The sequence below is a fragment of the Diadema antillarum genome, unplaced genomic scaffold, assembly GCF_040938485.1.
Source record: "Diadema antillarum isolate AM-2024a unplaced genomic scaffold, OU_Dant_1.0 seq00000523_RagTag, whole genome shotgun sequence".
NCBI classification, from domain to species: domain Eukaryota; kingdom Metazoa; phylum Echinodermata; class Echinoidea; order Diadematoida; family Diadematidae; genus Diadema; species Diadema antillarum.
In genome coordinates, this window is record NW_027271475.1 from 767547 (window position 1) to 790957 (window position 23411).

The following is a 23411-nucleotide window of genomic DNA, read 5'->3' on the forward strand; positions in this document are numbered from 1 at the left end:
GAAAAATTTTCTCGATTAATTAGCGCGCTAATTTATATTCACATTATGCGTTTTCACATCAGCCCGATGTTTCGAAATAGCGCGCTATTTTCTGACTTGGGAAATTAAGAAATATCTCGAGCTTGGATTTTTATCAGGCTGATGTGAATTTAAACGCCTATAATGAAATAGCGCTCTATAATCCGTGATCGGGTTAATTTCGCAAGTCAGAAAATAGCGCGCTATTTCGAAACATTCGGGCTGATGTGAAACGCCTAGTGTGATAAAATAGGGGCCTACTTACAAAGTACAATATGCAAATGGCACCATGCCCCCATTAGAAGTCCCCCCCCCCCCCCCCCCCCCCCCCCCCCCCACCGCCGCCGTCGCCCCTAGGGCCCTCGAAACTAGCTCGCCTCGGTCGAAATCAAGGCCTCGTATTATTATGGGGCCTGTATCGTACTCGTATCACGTGCGCACGTCCGTACGATATCGATACCGTGCATTCAAAGATCCTACGCACGTAGCGTAGTGTGTACATATACAGTGTGCGTGGGATCTTTGTTCATTTGACTCACTCACGCCATCGAGCGCTTGTGACAGAAGAGGAACGACATCTTCCGTGAAATGTAAGTAAAATGGTAGTAGAAAAAGAAAGAAAAAGGGAAACAAACGCATGTTGATTTGTGTTGATTTATGATATCCACTATTTCAATTCCAAAGTTAAATGCAGTCAGTGTTCTCATTCAAGCGTATAGATTTACAACTTGGTATTAAGTATTTGCGATCAGGTGAAACTACTTAGTCCCGTGCACGCATTTTGAGCGTATTGAACGAACATTGGTGTTTGGTTTTGCGCACCAAATGAATTAACTTTTACGCCTCGATTGTAGCACTTAGCCGTGTAAAGTAGGTTTGTTTTCTATCGACTTCATGAATGCCAGTGTGAAGCCATGTTAACTGTAGCCGCAGGGCAAAGCTGCATCCTACATCTGTCACCAGTTGGAAAGACACTTTTTTTTGGTCCCCCATAATTAAAACAATATCAGTGCCTACAGTGGCCCCACTAAATTTTTTAATACATGTACCACTCCACACTGAGTTGACCTAGTACAGTATACGAGTACACGTAGAACTAGTTGGAGTAGTAGCCAGAGTAACCGCAGCAGCGACCCCATACGGACAAATACGTACTGTTACTGTGTTACAGCGCCCCGCGACGGGGTTATAGCCAGAGTAGACTGGCTACCCTGCGGCGCAAGGCCTTACTGTTACCTACAATTGTAGTTGTTATTAAAATTTGAATGCGCAAGGATGCCTGGATGGATGCATGCATTCCCACACCGTACCCGTAGTGATTGCTGTATAGAATCTAGACTATGTATGGACGTACGCGTAAGGAGGTCTACTTGCCCCAAAGCACAAGACGACAAGTAGTCCACTGTTCAAGATATTGTTTTTCAAATGGTATTTTTTTAAAAGCTGTAAACATTTTATACCTTTTTTTCACTCTTAAATGTTTTGTGACATACAAACGCATGTTGATTTGTGTTGATTTATGATATCCTCAACTACATGTATATATCGACATTATTTTTGAGGTGAAACGAATCCAAAAACAATCCAAAAATTTTTGAATAATTTTTCTTCTATTTTTCTTCAAATTACTTGGATATGGCCATAAAAACAAACAAACAGACACACACATGCACACACACACAAAAAAAAAAAAAAACCCACAAAAACACAGGTCTTCCAAAATAAACCAAGATTCTGGTTGTGACCTCATCTGTCGGTCATTGCTTAAGTACAATGTAATATGATTAACCAAAGACATACCGGAATGCACCCCCCGAGATTGCGCATAACTTGCATTCCCCTTGCCATGTCTTAAATTGTTAATCACATTAATGTCACAGAAACATGCAAGCTATGCTAAGTCATGGGGAAGGTGCAATGTTTTTTGTTGAACATACATTTGTATTTCAGTGTTTTGATGTAGCAATAATGATTGACAGATGAGGTCACAACCAGAATCTTGATTTGGAAGGTTTTTTTTTTTGTTTTTTTTTTGTGGGCGTATCCAAGTAATCTGAAGAAAAATAGGAGAAAAATAATTTAGAAATACATGGAATGTTTCCAAATATTCGTTTCACCGCAAAAGTGATATTGAGGGTAGACACTATCATGAATTAACACAAATCAACATGCATTTGTATGTCATAAAACCTTTTAAGTCTTTCAACTTTTTTTAAAGTACTCCTCAGATACCATTCGTAATTTCCGATCACAGAGCTTTTTAGTCAGGTGATGATAACTGTCTTCTACACATTCTACACTTCTAAACTAGATCTAGATCAATGTCACTCTTTATCATGTTTGATGCACAGCATCTGGGCAAATATATTTCATCTGTTGAATAAATATTGTACTATAGAGAAGTACTATACACAATTTACTTGTATACAGTTTGTACTATTAGATACAAATGAGATTTATATCAGTACGGGTACTAAAAGTAGAATAGCATGATCACACAGTTCCTTTCAAGCCTGCAGCAGACGCAGACTTCCTTAAATCTTCGTTTGCAAAACAACACCATGACAGGGCTGCCAACTCTCACTCATCGAGAGTGAGACTCACTCATTTTGGTCCTTTCTCACTCTAAAACTTTATTTCATTTGCATGCATTTCTATTGATCTCACTCATTTTGCCTCCTAAATCATAGCATTGGCCTATGGGAGTCTCACTCTCAACTAGTTTCAAATGTTGGCAGCCCTGCCATGATACTGTACTAATACTAAATAGCACGATGATTGAATCTTGTAGTCATTGCAGCAGGGTACATGTACATCATAAGTCATCTTACTGTACTTGGAGTTTACTTGGATGTCTAGATGTGAAGTGTTGCTTACTGACCCTCCAGTTTCACTATCCCTCTGATATGGACTGTACTTAGTGGGATGGCTGTATCACCAGTGTTTCTCAAGGAGAGTTTTGAACTTGTTGATACTTGAGGATCTAACCAATGTGTCTGGCGATGAGTTCCAGTTGTTCAACTGCGAACAGAGAAGAGCTTATGAAGCAACACATACATCTGGATCTTGGTTTTCTAACTTTCATGCTGTATTATAATATGGGCTTTAGAATCTGTGTGATCTGATTGGTCAATTGCCATGCATTGATTTTTACTGATCTACACTGAGCAATGCGTCCGGTAAAATCCGAATGCATGGCCATGCATCTGGTAAAATCCGAATGCATGGCTCAAGTCTTGTACAGTGTTGTAACATTTGGTGTATCGGATGTATGATGGGGAAAATGGTTGTATTTCATTAATTTATGGGCCCATTTTATAACACAAATGATGCACAGGCCTATTTCATGGATCAGTGAGAATGGATGCTTTGTTTTTGTCCATTTATTCTGTATTCTGTTTCTTTCCTAGACCTGCTGGATACATTCCTCATATTACTAGGTGAATTTGACAACACATTGTTTCATTTTGGTGTGAAACCCCCCCCCCCCCGACAAAATCTGTTTATAATTTTGCTCTGATATCAAAGAGAGTTCAGTATGCAACCTGCAATAGGTTACGTACCATACAGTGTACATGTACAGTGGACATGTATGTGGCTACCATTGGGTAGGCAGGTCTGCATGTACATAGTATACAGTGAGTCTCCCATACCCAGCCAAACCCTTATCCAGATGAGCATGTCCGAATAAGAGAGGTCAGAGTGTAGTCATAACTGAGAAGTGGATCAACACTACTGCCCACCTGCATCCTGCAACCTATAAGGATGTAATAATTAAGTCTTTGATACTTGATTCAATAGTTTATCCCTTCCTTTCACCTGCAGCTTCTTTGCCATCACACAACAGATCAGCATGGATGTCTCATGGATTAAGATGGAGGTCGAAGAAGATGAGGACAAAACTGAAGCAGAATATGCATCACAGTGGAAGAAGGACTGTGTGGAAGACATCAACAATGAAGCAGGTAGTATTTTTTTTCTTTTCTGACATACTGAAGCAGTTTCTGTCAAACTTTGATTGGCTTTGCCATGCTGGTATGATAATGTGACCCCGCCGTGACAAAGGATCCAAAAGTAGGCTAGCTGACGGCTGAGCAGGAAAAACTGAGATGGAAGTCAAATCATAAAAATTGGTCAAATAATCACATATCTGTTTTGGCATAATGTTATGGCCTTATGTTTTGTCTACCATGTGCCACAGTTTCAAAGCCAAATGTGCAGAGGAAAAGCAAGAAATTAGCATTTTTCTGGGCCATTATTTTCTGCCCTCAATGGAACAGAAACATATCCGAAAATCTGGATTTAGTGCTGCAGATAGACTCTGCCCCTGGCAACAAGGGAGTGATTTTATTGGTCAATGCGTGGCATCCTCTTAACTGATTGGTTGAGCATACACCGCTGGAGCTAAGCTTGAATGAACATTGCGAAGGTTGCTATGAGCAGACCTTGTATTGTCAAGAGGTGAAAACTGTCTTACCTCCCCTTGATCACAATTGCCTTAGAGAGAATTCTTTGAAGGTGGTTTTCTCAAAATGCTGGTTTCCCTGACCACTCAACGTGGTCTCATAAAATCATCAATATCTCCGCAACTGAGTACTTTTATGAGTCATGTTTTATATGAAATGAAAATGGAAGAAAGAGGGAATGATATCTATTCATTTTCAGAAAATTGACTTCCCTCAACTATTGGATGCTTTCGTTGTAGCAGATCAGATATTCAGTAAAAGTCTTACAATGAATTACATTCATGGGCATGGCAGTGGTACATGTAAATAGTTTTTTTAAGTTACATTACTGATCTAGTTAAAGCATGTTGATGAGGACAGGTCATTTATCCGTTTCCCAGAAATACATGTAATTCCAATAGAATGAATTGGTTTTATGATGTGCGTTGTACATCTTCATGAATCGTGCCAGTAACTTTTCATTCCATACATTCCATGTTTGTCTCTCAACACCCAGTTGCAGAAGAATGTGATACCCACCTGTTTCCACCTTCCTCCATTCCAAGACTCAAGATGGGAAGAGAAGTCTGTGTCAGGACTTCCAAGCTACCTTTGTGTGAAGATTGTGGGGAAGTGTTTGAAAGCTGTGAAGATTTGAGACAGCACCTGATGACAAGACATGGATCCAGTGACACCCAAGAGAGCCCCACCCCACCATGTGATGGTGATGATCAGAATGTAGCCAACATACATCAGTCTACTACAAGCACAGTGTCTGATGACAGAACATTTGTTGTCACACAAAGAGAGCAACTTCATAGTAACCAAGCTGACGGTGAAGCCATTTCCACTGGACTGGTAGAGTATCAACTGGTAGAGTTCAAAGTGGAACCTCCATCTGAACCTGTAGAGTTCCCCACTGAGGTAACTGTCAAGGTTGAACCTCTGCCTCCAGGAGACCTGCACACACAAGAAGCAGTCAACCTCTACAACAACTGCAACAACTCTGTTGGTAAGTTGGTAACAGAGAGAGCAAAGATATGCCCCTTATGAGTAGATGAAAGCTTCCAAGTTTTATTAGGAAGGATTTTAATACAATGAATGTAGAAGGAAACTAACAGGCCTGAAGTTGACCCAGCATGCCATTATTCATGCTGTTAGTTGACTTTTGTCAGATTTGAGACGCATTGTCACATGGAACCCCTTGATACAACTTTTTTTTATGCTTATGTCAATGTCTCAAAGACTTACCAGTAAAGGTGAAGTATTAACAACAGGGTTCGTGAAATGTTTGGTCCTGCCAATAGTCTCTTTCTGTTCGAATTGATGACTTAATGTGACTCAGTTCAGAGGAACCTGGGAGAGCTACACTGAATTGACGGCCAGCGCATGCTCACACAGACGTCTGTAAATTTGTGTGCATGTGATGTGTGCACATGCGCTGGCTGTAAATTCATTGTGGCTCTCATCAAACTCTCCCAGGTTCCTCTGAACCGAGTCACATTAACCCTAAAAAGACTGGGCTATTTTGGTAGCTCGAAAGACTGGGGGGGGGGGGGGGGGGCCTAAAGGGCCCCCCCTTAAGATCTCGGCCGTGGATCGCGCAATCGCCGCGGAAATTTGCACAGTGGTAGTGTGCGATGTAATCTACAAGATCGTATATTTAAATTTTCCAAAATAGTCTTCTTTTATTTTATTTTGATTAATTATGCTAATTTATGCAAGAAATCAGACTTTTTTATCTAAATCAGTAAATAAAGCTCCAAAAGTGCTCATTTTTGGTCTAGATATTCTTTGTAGCATTCTTAGCAAATGTACTTGAAAAAAAATTTGGTATCAAAATTAATTTCTTATTTATTTTATTGTTTTATGAATTTCTTATGTATTTCCTTGTTTTTTCGACCTTTTGTTTTTGTTGTTTTTTTTCAGCAAAATTTGTGGCAGACCCTTTTTGAAGCATAATACTACTAAAACAAATTGAATTTAGTCATTGAGAGTAAAAATAAGCATATTTATATGAACCATGTGATAAAACTCAATTTGTATTGACTTTGTACACAAAATCACATTTTTGAGCCATTTTCGGTCTCACGTGCATGTACAAAAAGTTATGTAACTTCAGAACCGTATCCCCGGGCGTCACAAATTTGGTGTCAAAATGTGCGGGAAACTCGAAAGAAAAAAGTCATAGAGCATCGCGGCGAGAGCATTGCGTGTTGCTGAGTAATCGCGCGAAATGTTGAGGGGGGGGCCTTTTAGGCCCCCCCCCCCCCCAGTCTTTTTAGGGTTAAGTCATCATTTCGAACAGGAAGAGACTATTGGCAGAATCAAATGCTGGACGAACCCTGTTGTCAATACTTCACCTCTACTGGTAAGTCTTCAAATTGAAGAAATTTTTCGATTTCAATTTGATATTTGTCCACGATATTACCCTGTCATGATCCTAAATGCTACAGTCCGCAGCCCCATTACGCTATGTGTATGGGGCTGCTGTGCTGGTCGCAGTTACAGTTAAACTCGCATAAGTCGATCTTCTCGGGACTGAGCAAAACACATCAACTTAGGTGAGTTTCGACTTGTGCGTAAGTCGAAAAAAATCGACTTACAGTTACACCACGCGTACACATGTATAATGTACATGCATGTTGTCTACTCTGGAGCCGAGAGCTGGAGCGGTGTGCCCGATATTTGCCCTTCAGCAAGACACTTTATCCACATTGAATATTACCGTTATTCATTTCCAAAATTAAGAGCAAACATCTGACATTTATTCTAGCATCTTATGGAGCCGATTGTTACCGCTGTTCATTTCCAAAACTGAAGGCAAACATCCGGCTTTTTTTTTTTTTTTGGTGGCCCGGCGTGCGTTTTTGGTGACCCCGGTCGCATATTAACCATTCGCGAAATCGTGATTCGATTCGCGAAAAGACTCCGCTAAGTATATAAGGCATAAATCGCTACACTCGGCAGGGGCTACGTCATCCTTTCACCAGGTCTCGGTAACGGAAACCAAAATCTCGCGTGAGTTCTTGCGTTACATATCGTTAATGTCAACGAAACATCATTAATTTGCGTTTGGGATTGTTACTCATCGTTACTACAAACGTTTATTTTCCCGATCGTTAGTTTGCATTAATAACGATTCATGTGAAACCGCTTGCGTTAATGAAACGTTAATATTTATTAACGCAAAGTTTCTTTTTGTATATACTGTATGTAAACAAAAACTGGCGTCTCATGATTTTGACAGTGATTTATTACACAATAAAATCTTATGCGACTTAGGCATAGTGAATTCAATGGTTTTTCCGTGAAAGTGTTCTTGGTATTTCATCGACTTAGGCAAGCATTCGACTTAAAAAATTCGACTTGTGAGTGAATTAATACACGTAAGTCAATGGGGAAAAATCAGGACTTTTTAAAATCTTCGACTTGCGCGATTATTCGACATATGCGACGTCGACTTAGGCGAGTTTAACTGTACTAGTATACAATGTACGTATAACACGAGATTGCACATGTTCAGCATCGTACTGCACTTCCACCATAGCGTACGCGTATGTACTAGTACTGGCCGGTGTAACAGCCGCGTTGGTCTGGCCAGCGTTGGATGCATTTTGTCATGGATTTGTACATAAGGTATGACGGGGTAATATTTTCGCGTGTTTTTAATTTCGCAATCAGTCCGAAGCTCGTGAAATTCGCGAAAATAACCATGTATACAGTAGTTTACATGCAGTCATACATTGTAGTATTCACTGAGATACGACAACTTTCCAATCCAACTAAGATTTCTTGATGTCTTTCACTAGGAGTATCAAAGCTCACTGGATTTTATCTGTTGAAAGCATACATGTATACCAGCATTATGCATTCTGAAGCTACACCATGCCTATGACTACAGAATTTCTGTAACTTTATGTACATGTACATCTACATACAGGAAAGTTGTGAAAGGAGGCAAGATGATATGAAATGCTCCCATTGTGTTTTGTTTTGTGTTTTAAGAATATGCATGATCAGACCATGTAGTATACATTTTGATCCCTCTCCAAATTGACATTGAAAAGTAGGTGGCATATAGATAGCTATTCAAATTATATGGGTTATACTGAATTGTGGTAGCTCACCTGGAATTTTGACCATTAACAATAAATTAGTGTCTGGACAGATTCTTATATTGTTGATTTGAGCTCTTATGCAATTTTTACTCTATCTTCTTGGAAAAAAAAAATCAATGTTTTACAATCATCAGACTATCTTCTTCATCAGACAGAAAGTGGATTTTCAGTATTGTTACAATCTTTTGGAAAAAAAAATAAATGTTTTACAATCATCAGACTCTCATCTCTATTAAAGTGTATTTTCCCTATTTTTACCATCAGGACCAATACTCGGCATAGCCCAACAGGCACAACAAGCCACATCCCCCGAAGAAGGTCCACAACACCAGGCATACGTCGGAGATGCCCCTTTTACCCAGTTCCAGCCACAACCCCCTCCAGACCATCATCATCATCGGCAGCAGCAGTCCGAGGAGGTGTTGTCTGGTTTGGCAAGACAGGTACTTTTGTAATGAGAAATTGTTGAAATTTTTTGCTTTTATGAAAATGCATACAGTGAAGATGATACATTTGTAGTTTGGATAACAAATTTAGACCTATTCATGGGGGCTTCAGAGTCATGCCGTTTGTCCCCTGGAGGGGCTTCTGGTGTGGGCCTTCTTGTAGGAAATTCTACATATTTTACCATTTATTGAATATTCATGTCTAGATTGTAATGAAACTTGGCAAGAATTATTGTTAAGAGGAGTCCAAATTTTGGAAGTACTCTTTTTTTTTTTTTTTGGGGGGGGGGGGGGGGGGTTCAGGGGTAAAGCCTCCTTCAGATATGCTTGGTGATTTTTATGCCTCTGCCATGCAGTGTCGCCGGAAGCATAATGTTTTCGGGTTGTCCGTCCCTCCATCTGTCCCTGATTAAGTTTGTTGACAGCATAACTTAATCTTTCTCAGGCCGGGCTTTTCGGCTATTTTAAAACCGAAGGGGGGGGGGGGGGGAGGGGCGGATTCCCCCCTTCCCACGAGATCTCGGCCATCAGAGGCACGATCATGTCAAATTTGGCACGCCTGACACTCACATTGTATATATACAATGATTGATTTGTGTACATCCGTTTTAAGATATTCAACAATTGTACATTACATCATTAACACTCCCAAAAGTCATTTCAATTCTGATGTATATCATTGTTTTGGGAATTATCTTTTTCTCTTTTCTAAAAATCTTTTTTAATACTTCTTTGTCTTTTTTTTTTCCATTGGAAATTGTCACTGGCCAATTTTCTACCATAATCAGCATCAAGTCATTCAAAATCAATAGGTGATAGATAATACAGCTACACACACTTTTAGGAATTCAATGACTGAGCATTGTTTTTCACAGGAAATGTGCACAAAATTACAAAATTTGTGTCCACATGGGCGTGACATACAGGTACAAAAATGGATGTAACTTTGTAACGGTATATATGACGTTGATGTTGCAAATTTGGTCTCAAAAGTTGCGCAAGACTGGAATTAAAAGAAAGCTGAGAAGCCTTGTGATGAGGCCTTCTCTCGTTGCAGAAGTACCATTTTGGTCATCAAAATGTGGCCGTGCATCACAAAACCAACAAAAAGCAGCATGCACCGATTTTGTGTGAAGACTCAATATATGAAATAAGTCGATGTAGTCAATCTTGAGTTTTCTATATTTTTAGGAAGAGCCATTCTTCTACATAATTCTAAAGATTGGGATCATAAAATGAAAGAAAAAATTTTAGCAGGTTTTCTGGTGTACATGATACATATTAACAATTTTATTGATATGACATGTAAAGTGAATTCTGTTAATGGGAGACATTCAGGGGTTTGTAGACATACATGTACTTTAAGGCAACACCTATGTAAGGGTCGACATTTTTCATGTCTCCTTTAAATTTCATCCCCTTTGAATACTGTTTTATGCAGTTAATAGACCACTATGAAATACTTATGAATATTCATGATGTCTTTGCAGCTGTATGTTGGAACCATCCATTCAAAACAGGGATACATCAACTTGAAATAAGGCTCATGTGAAATTCATGGATCTTTACTTTATACGTGTACATGTACCATAATTATATTTGATAAGTGTGTCTTGGAAACATCGTGTTTATTGCATATTACTCGCTATCGAAGCAGTGTATTTTTCAAATATTCCTACCTTAGATGAATTATGTTTCTTACAGTTGAACACTGTGCATTTATCCATCAAATTTATTTATCAAATTAATATCCAAAATGAGAAAAATACCACTCTATTTTTTGTAGTGCTTCTGCCCACATACTTCACGCATGCGCAGAAAAATATACATATCCATGCCTCAGAAAAAGCTGTCAACGGGTCTCTGCTGCTCCGGAGTGTGCGTACTTGATAGTAAATCTGTCTAGCTTGTATGCAGTCACATAGCAAACACGTGTGTGGATGCTATTTGCAGCAAGCAGTGGCCAGAGTTGCGGCACTGGTGCATGCATGGGTGCTGCATATCGTGCTGCATTTACGTTACGTACATACAGTATGCGTACATGTGAGCATGAGCTTGAATTGGAGCTGGCCAATCGGGACAGTTAGCCAGAATCTGATCCGACAGGGAAATGAAAGGTACGTGTTAATGTGATTCTCGTTTAGTAGTTAAAATGTAAACAAGAAACCAGCATCTATTTTTGATAGTTGAAAGAGTTCAAATGATGGCGTTACTTAAAGTTTAATTGCACACCGTTACACTTGCAGACCAAGTCCTAGACCTAGTCCCATGTCTATGTAGGATGGGGGGGGGGGGGGGGGGGGGGGCTGGGGGCTATTTTCCGGACACATAAAAAACTTCAGTTTTCGTGACAAAACTTTAACAAACTAGAACACATAATTTCAGAAAATTTGAATTTATCTAGAAAATGCTCCTCTTTGATACCTCATTAGCTATCGTAAGATTAAGCTTTTCAGAAAACATTAAGATGATTTCAAACAATTGATCTTCATTTTTATTTGACAGTCACATGCGTGCGTGCATTGTCTATGGGAGTTGCATAAATGCTAGTAGTATGGTACAAATTCTGATTATGATAAATTTCCTTTGATTTTGAACTACATTTTATAAAAAACTTCAGTTTAATGGATTGTTTGTTTTAATATAATATTATCCTGATGCAAGAGTTTGTTTTGATGAGCCAAATTTCTTATCGTAATACTATTTTGCCCAGGTTTAGGGCCTGTCCGGAATTTAGGCCTCTTTCTAGTCTACTGCTAATAGCAACTTTTGTGTACACAGGTAGTGGCGAGGTATGATACAAACCCCTTGTTTTTTCTTTAATTAGACTCTAGTCATCTTCTACCACTAGGTTGGTACTTCATAATACAAAAATAAATCTGTGTGCCCAAAGCCCCCAACCTTTCGATGCTCGCGATTTTTATGCCTCCACCGCGGAGTGTCGCCAGAGGCATTATGTTTTCGGGTTTTCTGTCCTGTCCGTCCATCCATAATGAATTTTGTGGACAGCATAACTACAAAACTGTTTAAGGTACATGTATCCTAACGAGACATGGTACACATGTTTATGCATCAGTGGACGAATTTGTGCCTGTGAACTTTTGGGTGCACATGCTCAAGGTCAAAGGTCAAGGTCAAATGCTCAAAATTTCAATATTTCCCCTATTGCTATGCCTGAAGGTATTTTCTTGAAAGTTAATGTATACATGTATTAGCCAAGAAAGACTCTTTAGAAAAAGTTTTGGATATGGGTTTAAGGGTCAAAGGTCAAAGTTCATGTGAAAGTGCTAGAATTTCTACTTTTTCTCCATACACTGTAACTCAGAAATGGTCCAAGGTATCCTCATGGAACATACTGTAGAACATTGTGCATGTACTGCCTGACGTTCAACAGTGATTCTCTTGGGCGTTTTTGGGTCGCAGGGTCAAAGTTAAAGGGTCAAAGGTCAAAGATCAACTCACTTAAGATTCACTATTTTGCACATCTATGCAATTCCTGGAGTGTATTCGTGAAACTCAGTGTATACATGTATTGCCAAATAGAACATGTCTGGGAAAGGTTTTGGCTAAAAGGGCAAAGGTCAAAAGGTTAAAGGTCAAGTGAAAAGGCTACATTTCACTTCTTCCTCCATATCTTGGAAGTGGCTTAAGCTATCATCATGAAGCTTCAGACATATGCATTTACTGCCTGTTGGTGATTCCCTGGGTAATTTAAGGGTCATGTGGTCAAAGTTCAAGTGCCAAAGGCGTAATGAAAATGCTATTAAAATTTTACTGCTTGATGCTGAAGTTACACTTTTTCTCCATTCTTTGGAAAATTAGTCCATGCATACGAAGGGCTAAAGGTCAAGAAACAATCATCAAATCCCCTGAAATACCATTGATCCAATAAAACCTACTTCAAGGAAAGTGAAAAATCCCCACATTTGTGACAAATACGTCATTTTAATCTTATACCAATTACACGTACGTGAAACTCATAGAACATTGTCAAGACATACATACACTTATTGGGAGAACCATGCATCATGGCAGAGGCATACCAGTCGCCATAGCAACATTTCTAGTCTTAAGCTGTTAAAAGATTCCTTCACCATTTTGTTGTCTTTTTACCCTTCACATTTCTTTTTTTTCCCCTGGTAGAAATGCTCACAAGGCAGAAAAGGGGTGAAAAGAAGCTACCTGATCCTAATGAAGTGGCACGAACATACGTCCAAAATGTGCAATTAGCCATGCATGCATGCATGACTTGTGATTTATGCATGATTTTTAAATGTACATGTTGTATACAAGTTTCGCCAAGTTGAGTATGCGAACTAGAACCATTAACATTGTCCAGGGGTAAACATATTAAGTCCTAATGAAAATAGTTTGAGGGTCGCCTATTCAGGTATTACCTCCGCCAAGGGGGAGGTTTTATGTTTTCGTTACCGTTGATTTGTTTGTCCGTGTGCAAAATAACTCAAAAAGTAGTTAACGGATTGGGATGAAACTTGCAGGAAAGGTTGAGAATGACACAAGTACCGAATGATTAACTTTTGGTAGTGATCCGAGAATTTTGGGGAAATTATGAAGGATTTTTGATATTTTGGCAGGTAGGGTCAGTTAACTTGAGAGTTTTAAACGATTGTTACTCGTGTCATTCTCAACCTTTCCAGCAAGTTTCATCCCAATCCGTTAACTACTTTTTGAGTTATTTTGCACACAGACCTGACTAACAAACCAACGGTAACGAAAACATAACCTCCTCCCTTGGCGGAGGTAATAAACAGCTCTGCCCTGCTTGGCAAAATGAAGCAAGTGACAAAAGTGACATTCTGTAAAAGAGCAAAATGTGTCTGTCATTTGTACAGCCATCAATGGAGAATGATTTGTCATTGTCTTGCCTAACATCATTTTTTGAGCAAGATGAATGCTGATGCATAAAATTTTGCCTGGGAAGAAGAGCAATTTATCTGAAATCTGGAAAAAATGGGTGCTGTTCGTTATTCCGAAGGTTCGCTATTCTGAAAGGTTCGTTGCTCCGAAGGGTCGCTAATCCGAAACAGGCAAATTCCCTATACCTAGAGGTTCGTTAATCCGAAAATGAAAAAGGGTTCGTTAATCTGAAAATTTGTGGTGTCATTCCGAAGGTTCGTTATTCCAAAGATCGGTTAATCCGAAAATGAAATTCGGAACAATGAACCTTCGGAATAACGAATCTTAGGAATAAAGGGCCTTTGGAATAACAAACCTTCGGAATAACGAGCTGCAACCGGAAAAAACAACCATAACACATTAAGGTAGGCCAGAGATGTGGCATACTACGTGCCTTGCCTTTTTTTGAATTGGACAAGAAACCACCCACCAATAAGTGGGCTGATGATAGATGAGGATAGACCTGGAAGCTGGACTGCTGCTACACAGCAATCTTCCAGTATCCTAGGTACAAAAGTGTAGGCATTTTACTTTAGCAAGCCGACATTACGTAAGGCAAAATACTAATAGCCATTGTGACATCACACAGCTACTCAAAAATAATTTTTAATAAATGCGTTGCATTTACATGCGCACTAGTATACTTTGCTTGTGCGCAGCTTATACAATACTGCCAATCAAATATATGTCATAGGACTGCTAGTGGACTTTCTTATACTTGGGGTAAAAGACTTTGCCAAAAGATTCAGATGAATATCAAACTTGATTAAGTATTTTTTCTCAGAGGAAAACTAAGTAAAATACTCATATTTTGTACTTTAGTACTGAACTGAATACAGGCCCTGTTCTACTTGTATTTATCACTATTCTCTTTTGATCTATAATTGTACATAAAGTGTTTGGTGTAACAAACTTTACAGACTTTTTAAATTGATACATTAGCACTGATAAATAAAGTGACAATGAAATAAGGAGGAGGCGCAATGAAGATGCAGTCAAATTCCTCCAATATGTATGAATCAACAATTTTCTTAATTGGAGAAATACCAACTGGTGCTTTTGTTTTTCTTTCTTGCATTGAACTTTGTTTTTTATAACTGCCAACTGAATCCTCTTACAAAAATCACACATTTTTTTGTCAAGTCAGTTTGTATCAATGAAGCACCAGTCCAAAAGACGAAGTATTCCACCAACAATTTTCTTTTACCAGTGTAGGCTATTGATTGAATGGATATTGTGTAGTCTGACCTATTTTCTCTTTATCAAAACTCATTTTAGGATACTGACTCGGATAGTTCATATTCTGCACCATCTTCCGGATCAGGGACTGATGACAAGGACGTTTCTAGGTGCAGTCGTGACGTACAGCTCCCATCAACTAGTGCAGCCCCTAATGAACCAGGAAGTATTCATGTACAGATGACAAATAATGATGGAAAGAGAGTGTTTGACAAAAGATACCCTTGCTTATATTGTCAAACCATGCAGTCCCAAATTCAGAGACATTTGCGAGACATGCATGGACAAGAACATGAAGTAGCTGCAATACAGTATGAAAAAGACAGAAAAAAAAGGCAAAAGAAAATGACTCTTCTAAGGAATAAAGGTACACACAGGCATAATTGCACAGTGTTGCGAAACGGTAAAGGGACAATACATGTAGTGTATAGGCCAGCATATGCAACTTCAGCAGAAGATTACGGGCCTTGTGAGCATTGCTTGGGCTATTATGTGAGAAGGGATTTGTGGAAACACAATTGCCCTCTGAAACCATCTCACCAAAAGAAGAAGCATGAAAGGCCAGCAAAAACATGCAAACTACTCTTACCACCTCCAAGGGGTGTATCGCCTGGATTAAATAAAGTGCTACTGACAATGAAGGATGATAAGATCTCTAGGATTGCTAAGAGCGACAATCTAATAACAGAGATGGCTGAAAGACAGTATCGTGTTCATGGACATGATAAAGACAAAGAGACAGACGTAAGAAACAATATGAGGGAGTCCGGACGCCTTCTTTCTAAGCTTCGGAAGATGACAGACAACAAGAATGCTCATATGAGTGAATTCATTCACCCGAGGAAGTTCAAGACCGTGGTAGCAGCGGTGAAGGAGGTGGCTGGGTACGATGAAGAGACACATCAATACAAAATACCATCCCTAGCATTGAAATTAGGACACACTTTGCAGAAAATGGCCAAAGTACAACAAGGCAAGGGATCCGGAAGTGGAGATGACAATATGTACCACAATGCGAAGAAATTCAGTAAGCGTTGCACAAGTGATTGGTCATGCTTCATTTCCTCCAGTGCCCTCAGAACTCTGCATGAACAGAAGAGGAATCGCGTTGAGCTTCTCCCTCTCACAGAAGATGTTGTTCATCTTACTAACTTCTTGAAGGAAAGGGGAAGAAGAAGTTACCAAAGACTGGCTGCAGATACGAGTGATTCAGAAGCATGGAATGACTTGAATGAAGTAACTCTAGCCCAAATTACCATGTTCAACAGAAGAAGAACTGGAGAAATGTCAAAAATGAAGCTTAGTGACTACAAGAAATTAGATGGATTACCAGATTCAACTGTTATCAAGTCCCTTTCCCAACTCGAAAAGGAACTGTGCAAGAAGCTGTCTCGGGTGGAGCTTGTTGGGAGAAGAGGCAGATTGGTCCCTGTCCTACTAACATCAGAGATGGGGGAATGGATTTCTGCTCTTGTTGATAATCGACATCAAGCAGGAGTCAACCCAGAAAATGAGTACTTGTTTGCTCGATCTCATAGTATGTCACTGGGGCATATTCGAGCTAGTGACTGTCTACGCAAGTTTAGCTCTCTGTGTGAGGTCAAGCATCCAGATACAATCACAGGAACACTACTGAGGAAACAGCTGGGAACCTTGTGCCAGCTCCTCAGCTTGAAGGAAAATGAGATGGAAATCGTGGCCAGTTTCTTAGGACATGACTTGCATACAGTACATAGAGATTTCTACAGACTCCCAAATGAAGTGCTGCAAGTGGCTAAAGTATCCAAGATCCTACTTTCGATGGAACAAGGTGGGGAAGGACTCTCTCAAGGTGAAACGCTGGATAGTGTGCCTGTGCTCAATGAAGGTAAATGAAAGTTTTTACATTGTGTACATTTTGAAGTTTTCTGTTATCATTTTGTTAGCCTGAATGTTTAACCCTATTCTGATGTGGGGGAGGGGGGTCAATTTGATCCTCCCCCCCCCCCCACAAAATCCCAGACTGCCATGCAACTCTCGCAACTTTTGAGACCAATTTAAAAAAATTGGACCCGCAGTTACACAACATCATATCATGACGTGTCGAGCCAAAATTCAATGAAAATTGACATTTTGCATATATATGTTTGTGTACAAGAAAAAAAAATGATTTTCCTTAATTCCTCTATTACACTCCTAGTTGAGTCTTCTAGGCCTTTTGGCTTATCTTCCTTGTCTTGATACTTACCAAGATACATTTCTGAAACAAACAATTCCCAAAGAAGTACACAAGATAAAAACAGTAAAATACATGGAAGGAATTGGTAAAACAATAGAATACAAATTTGCTTGAATTATTTCATAATTTGCATGAATTGATAAAGCAATAAATTTTTTTTTCCTCCAAATATCAAATGCAGCGATACTATTTACATGAGCAATGATGTTCTGCATAATTTCGCATCAATCAGACCTTCCAGTCAGAAAGTGCTCACAAAAAGCCCAAACAGAATAGGGTTCAGCTACATGCTACCATGGTCAAGGCACCAGATAGTAATACAACTATGCTGACTCTGTTGATTGCTTATATCATATTCTTGGAGTTAGTTGATAAAACCATAACAAATACTTCAAGAATTAAATGTATCGGTTTATTAGGAAAGTTTAAATGTTTATTCAAATACTTCTGTATTACAAACTTATGTACACCATCGATAAATGTGCTTTTATAGTTAGTTCATATTATATATGTACCTAGCCTAGAGGATTGACTACACACTGCCAGGCAATTGCTTATTTATTTATTCATTTATTTATTATGTCTTCTTTCATCAGAGTAGCGCTTTCACTGATCATGCACTGTTCTACCGGAGGGGGGAGGGGGCTAAGTACATGCTAACATACCAAAACAACACATACAACCTGCACATATTATAACATACATGTAGAATTTGTAAACATTATTCAATAATGAAGTTTTACAGTTGCTGTGATTCATGCAAACACTTTTAATATCAGTTTTAAATAGAATACATGTACAAACTACATTTTCTAGTTTCTCTGTACACATTCTTCTACATATGAAACTATGTACTAGTCTTTTGATGCAATTGTTAATTTGTTTTTTGGTAGAACTTTGCGATGATTACAAGGCAGATGTGCTGTCAGATGCAGAGGAAGCCATGAGTGAGTCACATTCTCCGTGTCTGGATGCAGAGTCTTTGGTGGCTCCAGTGAGAGGTACAAAGAGAAAACACCCACAGCGTCACTTCCATCAACTTATTTTGACCAACACTCTTCCTCGTAAATCACAAATTGAGCAGTGCTTAAAAGAGAAGCCCATCTTGCATGAAAGAACCTGGCGTAATATCAAAGATTACGTTCGCAACAGTTTTAAGCAAAGCAAAGCCTGCAGGTGAAAAGACTGTAGACTTCTCTTAAACATCTACAATGAAAGACTTGCACACAACATTGGTATATGTCATCAAGCAGTATGCATTAAGTGCTTGTTTTTTATATTCTTTGAGTGTTTATTAGTTTGCTGATAGAAAAGTGTTTTTGTGATAGTGTTTTCTATACATGTTGGGAATTTTAGCACAAAAATTCCCTGTTCAGCAATGATCTTATGTTCAACCTGCACATAATTGTAACACAGATTTTGTAAACATTAGTCAATCATGAAGTTTTACAGTTGCTGCGATTGATACAAACACTTTTGATATCAGTTTAGAATACATGTACAAACTACATTTTCTAGTTTCTCAGTACACATTCCTCTACATACGAAACTATATATTAGTCTTTTGATGCAATTGTTAATTTGTTTTTTGGTAGAACTTTGCGATGATTACAAGGCAGATGTGCTGTCAGATGCAGAGGAAGCCATGAGTGAGTCACATTCTCCTTGTCTGGATGCAGAGTCTTTGGTGGCTCCAGTGAGAGGCACAAAGAGAAAACACCCACAGCGTCACTTCCATCAACTTATTTTGACCAACACTCTTCCTGGTAAATCACAAATTGAGCAGTGCTTAAAAGAGAAGCCCATCTTGCATGAAAGAACCTGGCGTAATATCAAAGATTACGTTCGCAACAGTTTTAAGCAAAGCAAAGCCTGCAGGTGAAAAGACTGTAGACTTCTCTTAAACATCTACAATGAAAGACTTGCACACAACATTGGTATATGTCATCAAGCAGTATGCATTAAGTGCTTGTTTTTTATATTCTTTGAGTGTTTATTAGTTTGCTGATAGAAAAGTGTTTTTGTGATAGTGTTTTCTATACATGTTGGGAATTTTAGCACAAAAATTCCCTGTTCAGCAATGATCTTATGTTCAACCTGCACATAATTGTAACACAGATTTTGTAAACATTAGTCAATCATGAAGTTTTACAGTTGCTGCGATTGATACAAACACTTTTGATATCAGTTTAGAATACATGTACAAACTACATTTTCTAGTTTCTCAGTACACATTCCTCTACATACGAAACTATATATTAGTCTTTTGATGCAATTGTTAATTTGTTTTTTGGTAGAACTTGGCGATGATTACAAGGCAGATGTGCTGTCAGATGCAGAGGAAGCCATGAGTGAGTCACATTCTCCGTGTCTGGATGCAGAGTCTTTGGTGGCTCCAGTGAGAGGTACAAAGAGAAAACACCCACCTATGACGAGGAATCGGAATATCAAAAAATGGAAGCATTGGAGTCCAGGTGAAAAAGCAGCAGTCCAGCGTCACTTCCATCAACTTATTTTGACCAACACTCTTCCTCGTAAATCACACATTGAGCAGTGCTTAAAAGAGGAGCCCATCTTGCATGAAAGAACCTGGCGTAATATCAAAGATTACGTTCGCAACAGTTTCAAGCAAAACAAAGCCTGCAGGTAAAAAGACTGTCAGACTTCTCTTAAACATCTACAATGAAAGACTTGCACACAACATTGGTATATGTCATTTTTCTATAACAGCAACAAATGGTTAAAAATAAGGCCGAATATTTTAGCAAATCGAATATTCAAGTTGTATTCGGCATCTAAGTAACACAAACTTTATCCGTAAATGACTGAGATATGGTAAGTTTAAACCCATAGGCCCAAATTGTCGAAGGAGGTTTTAAACCCCCACCTGGTTCAAACACCCTCCTCGGTTTTTTAAGTGTATGCGCACACTGAATGTGGTTCAATCATGTATTTCTTTAAGCGTGCACATGCAAGTTTAAAGCAAAAGAAAGGCTGCAGTTAAAAAGACTTAAACGCTAATCTGAAAGTTTACCTGGTAAATGATTCTGTTAACCAGTTAAGATTAGATTTGCAAATGATTACCATTGTGTAAAGTGTTGTGCTAAAGTAACATTTCTCTCCACTTTGCCTATTGTTTGCTCATGCATTGATACCTAAATACAGGATGCCTTTCTTTTTGACAAATTTACTTTTTTATTTGAAAGTTTGCAATGGAACTATAAGTGGGCATCTATCTAATGGTCATTTGATTAGATAACACAGTGTATTAAGTAGATCATCGTCAATGAAAAACTTACACACTGCATTGTTATATGCCATCAAGCAGTATGCATTAAGTGCTTGTTTTTAATATTCTTTGAGTGTTTATTAGTTTGCTGATTGAAAGGTGCGTTTGTGATAATGTTTTCTATGTACATGTTTGGAATTTTAGCACGAAAATTCCAAGTTCAGCAATGATCTTATGTTATGCAATAGAGAGAGAGAGGGACAAATCAAGAGCCAAATTGAAATAAAGAAACGTCTCATAATCTTTGTTTAGAGCGTAATGTCAATATAATGTTTTTGATTCAGGCTAGGGTGGGTGTCAGATATGTCAAATCTTAGAAGGACACTTATGTTTATAAAGATCAAAGACCAAAACAATGAAAGCTAACTTTTTCATACTCCTTTTTTTAGAGTGCATATTGTGCTTCCGAACCCTGGTTGAAACATCCTCTTAGTTTTTTTGAGTGTAAGCGCACACTGCATGTGATCCAATTATGTATTTCTTTAAGTGTGCACATGAGCAATATGCGGAGTTTAGTATGCTTAGAAACCCTAGGAGATTGTTTAAACCTCATTTGTGAATTCGGGCCGTAGTGTTACTCTTGACACGTTCAGGAGAGCATCATAAAATGAAATAAGGCAATTGCAAAGCCATTTCATTGATGCCGTGACTCTGATTTTGTTCACAGATATTGAATTAGGGTCCATAATAGATTATGGCAGTTTATCCTCACCTCATATCAATGGTAATTGCATATTAAGGGAGTGTAAAGTATAATGGAGGCGTTTTACATTGTATTTCTGTTGCAGTCATTCAGTTTGCAGTCATTGATAGATTGAACACAGTTTGAGTCGATAAGGAGAAAAACATGTAACTGCATCAATATAAAAATTTTCCTTTGATATCCGTAGTCAAAAGACATTTGGAGAAAAAGTTATGATAACAAAGAAGGGTGAATTTGAAACATTCAAAATTATGAAAATGTGAAATATTTTGTTCTGGAATTTGTCTCAAGATTGCTTTCTTAAATTTTTAAAAGGTGAAATTAAGAAATTTTGTCGATTTTATCACCTTTGCGGCTTACTCCCGAAGTCATTTAAAGTTTGAATTGATAGAGAATTTTTATATTCCACCTTCAGTTCCCCACTATGTTTTTGTTTTGAATACAAATGGAAACAAGGGAAGGAAAACTTATTTCTGCTGTTTCATTCATGTCTCCTATTGCGTTAAATTGATCTCTTGTAATCATTATCTTGGAGGGCATTTGCAAATAAATTTCAATATGTTAATTTCTGCAATTGTTACTTTTCTGCCTTGTGACAGTGATTTTTATCAAAATCTTCTATAAAAAAAAAATCAACTAGAAAAAGGTGTTTACTTTTTTTTTGCTGAATGTATTATACGAGGGGCGACTGAAAAGTTTTGAGCCTTCAAGAGATGGTAAGAGGTAGAAGTACTTTATTGCTCTATTTTTATGCCTCCGCCACGAAGTGGTGCCGGAGGCATTATGTTTTCGGGTTGTCCGTCCGTCCGTACGTCTGTACGTCCGTACGTCCGTACGTCCGTACGTCCGTACGTCCGTCCATTTTCGTTTACGCGATAACTTGAGTGATATTGACTGGAATTTTACCAAACTTGGTCCAAGTATAAAGTATGATAGGGCAATTACTTGATTAGATTTTGGGTGAAATCGGCCAAAGGCCAAAGGTCAAAGGTCAAGGTCAAATCATGAAATCGTATCCGTTTACGCGATAACTCAAGACTGGATTGAGCAAATTTCACCAAACTTGGTCGGAGGATGACGTATGATGGGACAATTACTTGATTAGCTTTTCAGTGAAATTGGACAGAGGTCAAAGGTCAAAGATCAAGGTCAAATCCTAAAATTTATCTGTTTACGTGATAACTCAAAACTGGATAAAGCAGCTTTCACCAAACTTGGTCCAAGGATAATGTGTGATGGGGCAATTAGTTGGGTAGAGTTTAGTGACATTGGCAAGAGGTCAAAGGTCAAAAGGTCAAGGTCAAATGCTAAAAATGTTGCTATTTCCCCCATATTTATGCAATGCCAGAAGGTATTTTCTTGGAACTTAGTGTAGACATGTACTACTGCGTAAAGATTCTTCAGAGAGAGTTTCATGCCATAAGGTCAAAGGTCAAAGGTCAAAGGTTAGGTGAAAATGTTGCAATATCATTTTTGTTGCAAATGGTTCAATGTATCTTCATGGAACTTGGTACATACGCATGTACTGACTGGCAGGGATTATCTAGGGAATTTAGGGGTCATGGGTCAATAGTCAGGGGGTCAAAGGTCAAGGTCAACTCCTCAAAATTTTACTATTTCCCTTATATACTAGTATATGCAATGCTTGCATTATTAGTTTTAAAACTTAATATATGCATGCATTACCTAATGGAGATTCTCTTGGAAATTTCCAGCCAGAAGGTCAAAGGTCAAAGGTTAAGGGTCAAAGGCCAGGTTTCAATGCCCCCCCAAAAATCTATTTTGTATGGCAGTTATACTCTTTCTTCATACCTTGGAAATTACTCAATGCATAAACTTATAAAAGGGTCGGTCAGAAGTCAAGTAAAAATTCTCAGTTCCCCAAATATGTGTACCTGCACTCTTAGATAATTATAGCAAACCCAGTTCAAGGAAAGTGAACATTCAAGATATTTCTGACAAAGGAAAGTGAACATTCAAGATATTTCTGACAAACCTGTCATTTCAATATTTTG

At 38.5% G+C, this 23411-nt stretch overlaps 2 protein-coding genes across 2 annotated transcripts in view; both read left to right on the forward strand.

Annotated features, from left to right (window-relative positions):
- Positions 1-556: 556 nt before the first annotated feature.
- The window catches only part of LOC139734356 (uncharacterized), a 65083-nt gene continuing 42228 nt past the window's right edge, over positions 557-23411 (forward strand). Inside the window, exons 1-4 of the mRNA XM_071645148.1 lie at positions 557-608; positions 3844-3983; positions 4981-5475; positions 8849-9027. Coding sequence (XP_071501249.1) covers positions 3872-3983; positions 4981-5475; positions 8849-9027 — 786 coding nt within the window. The 5' untranslated portion in view covers positions 557-608; positions 3844-3871. The remainder of the gene's footprint in view (positions 609-3843; positions 3984-4980; positions 5476-8848; positions 9028-23411) is intronic.
- LOC139734328 (uncharacterized) lies at positions 11418-21617 on the forward strand. The gene is made up of 4 exons (XM_071645121.1): positions 11418-17053; positions 18298-18405; positions 19000-19170; positions 19702-21617. The coding sequence occupies exons 1-4, from the start codon at positions 15367-15369 to the stop codon at positions 20052-20054; spliced, it is 2319 nt and encodes a 772-aa protein (XP_071501222.1). The 5' UTR covers positions 11418-15366; the 3' UTR covers positions 20055-21617.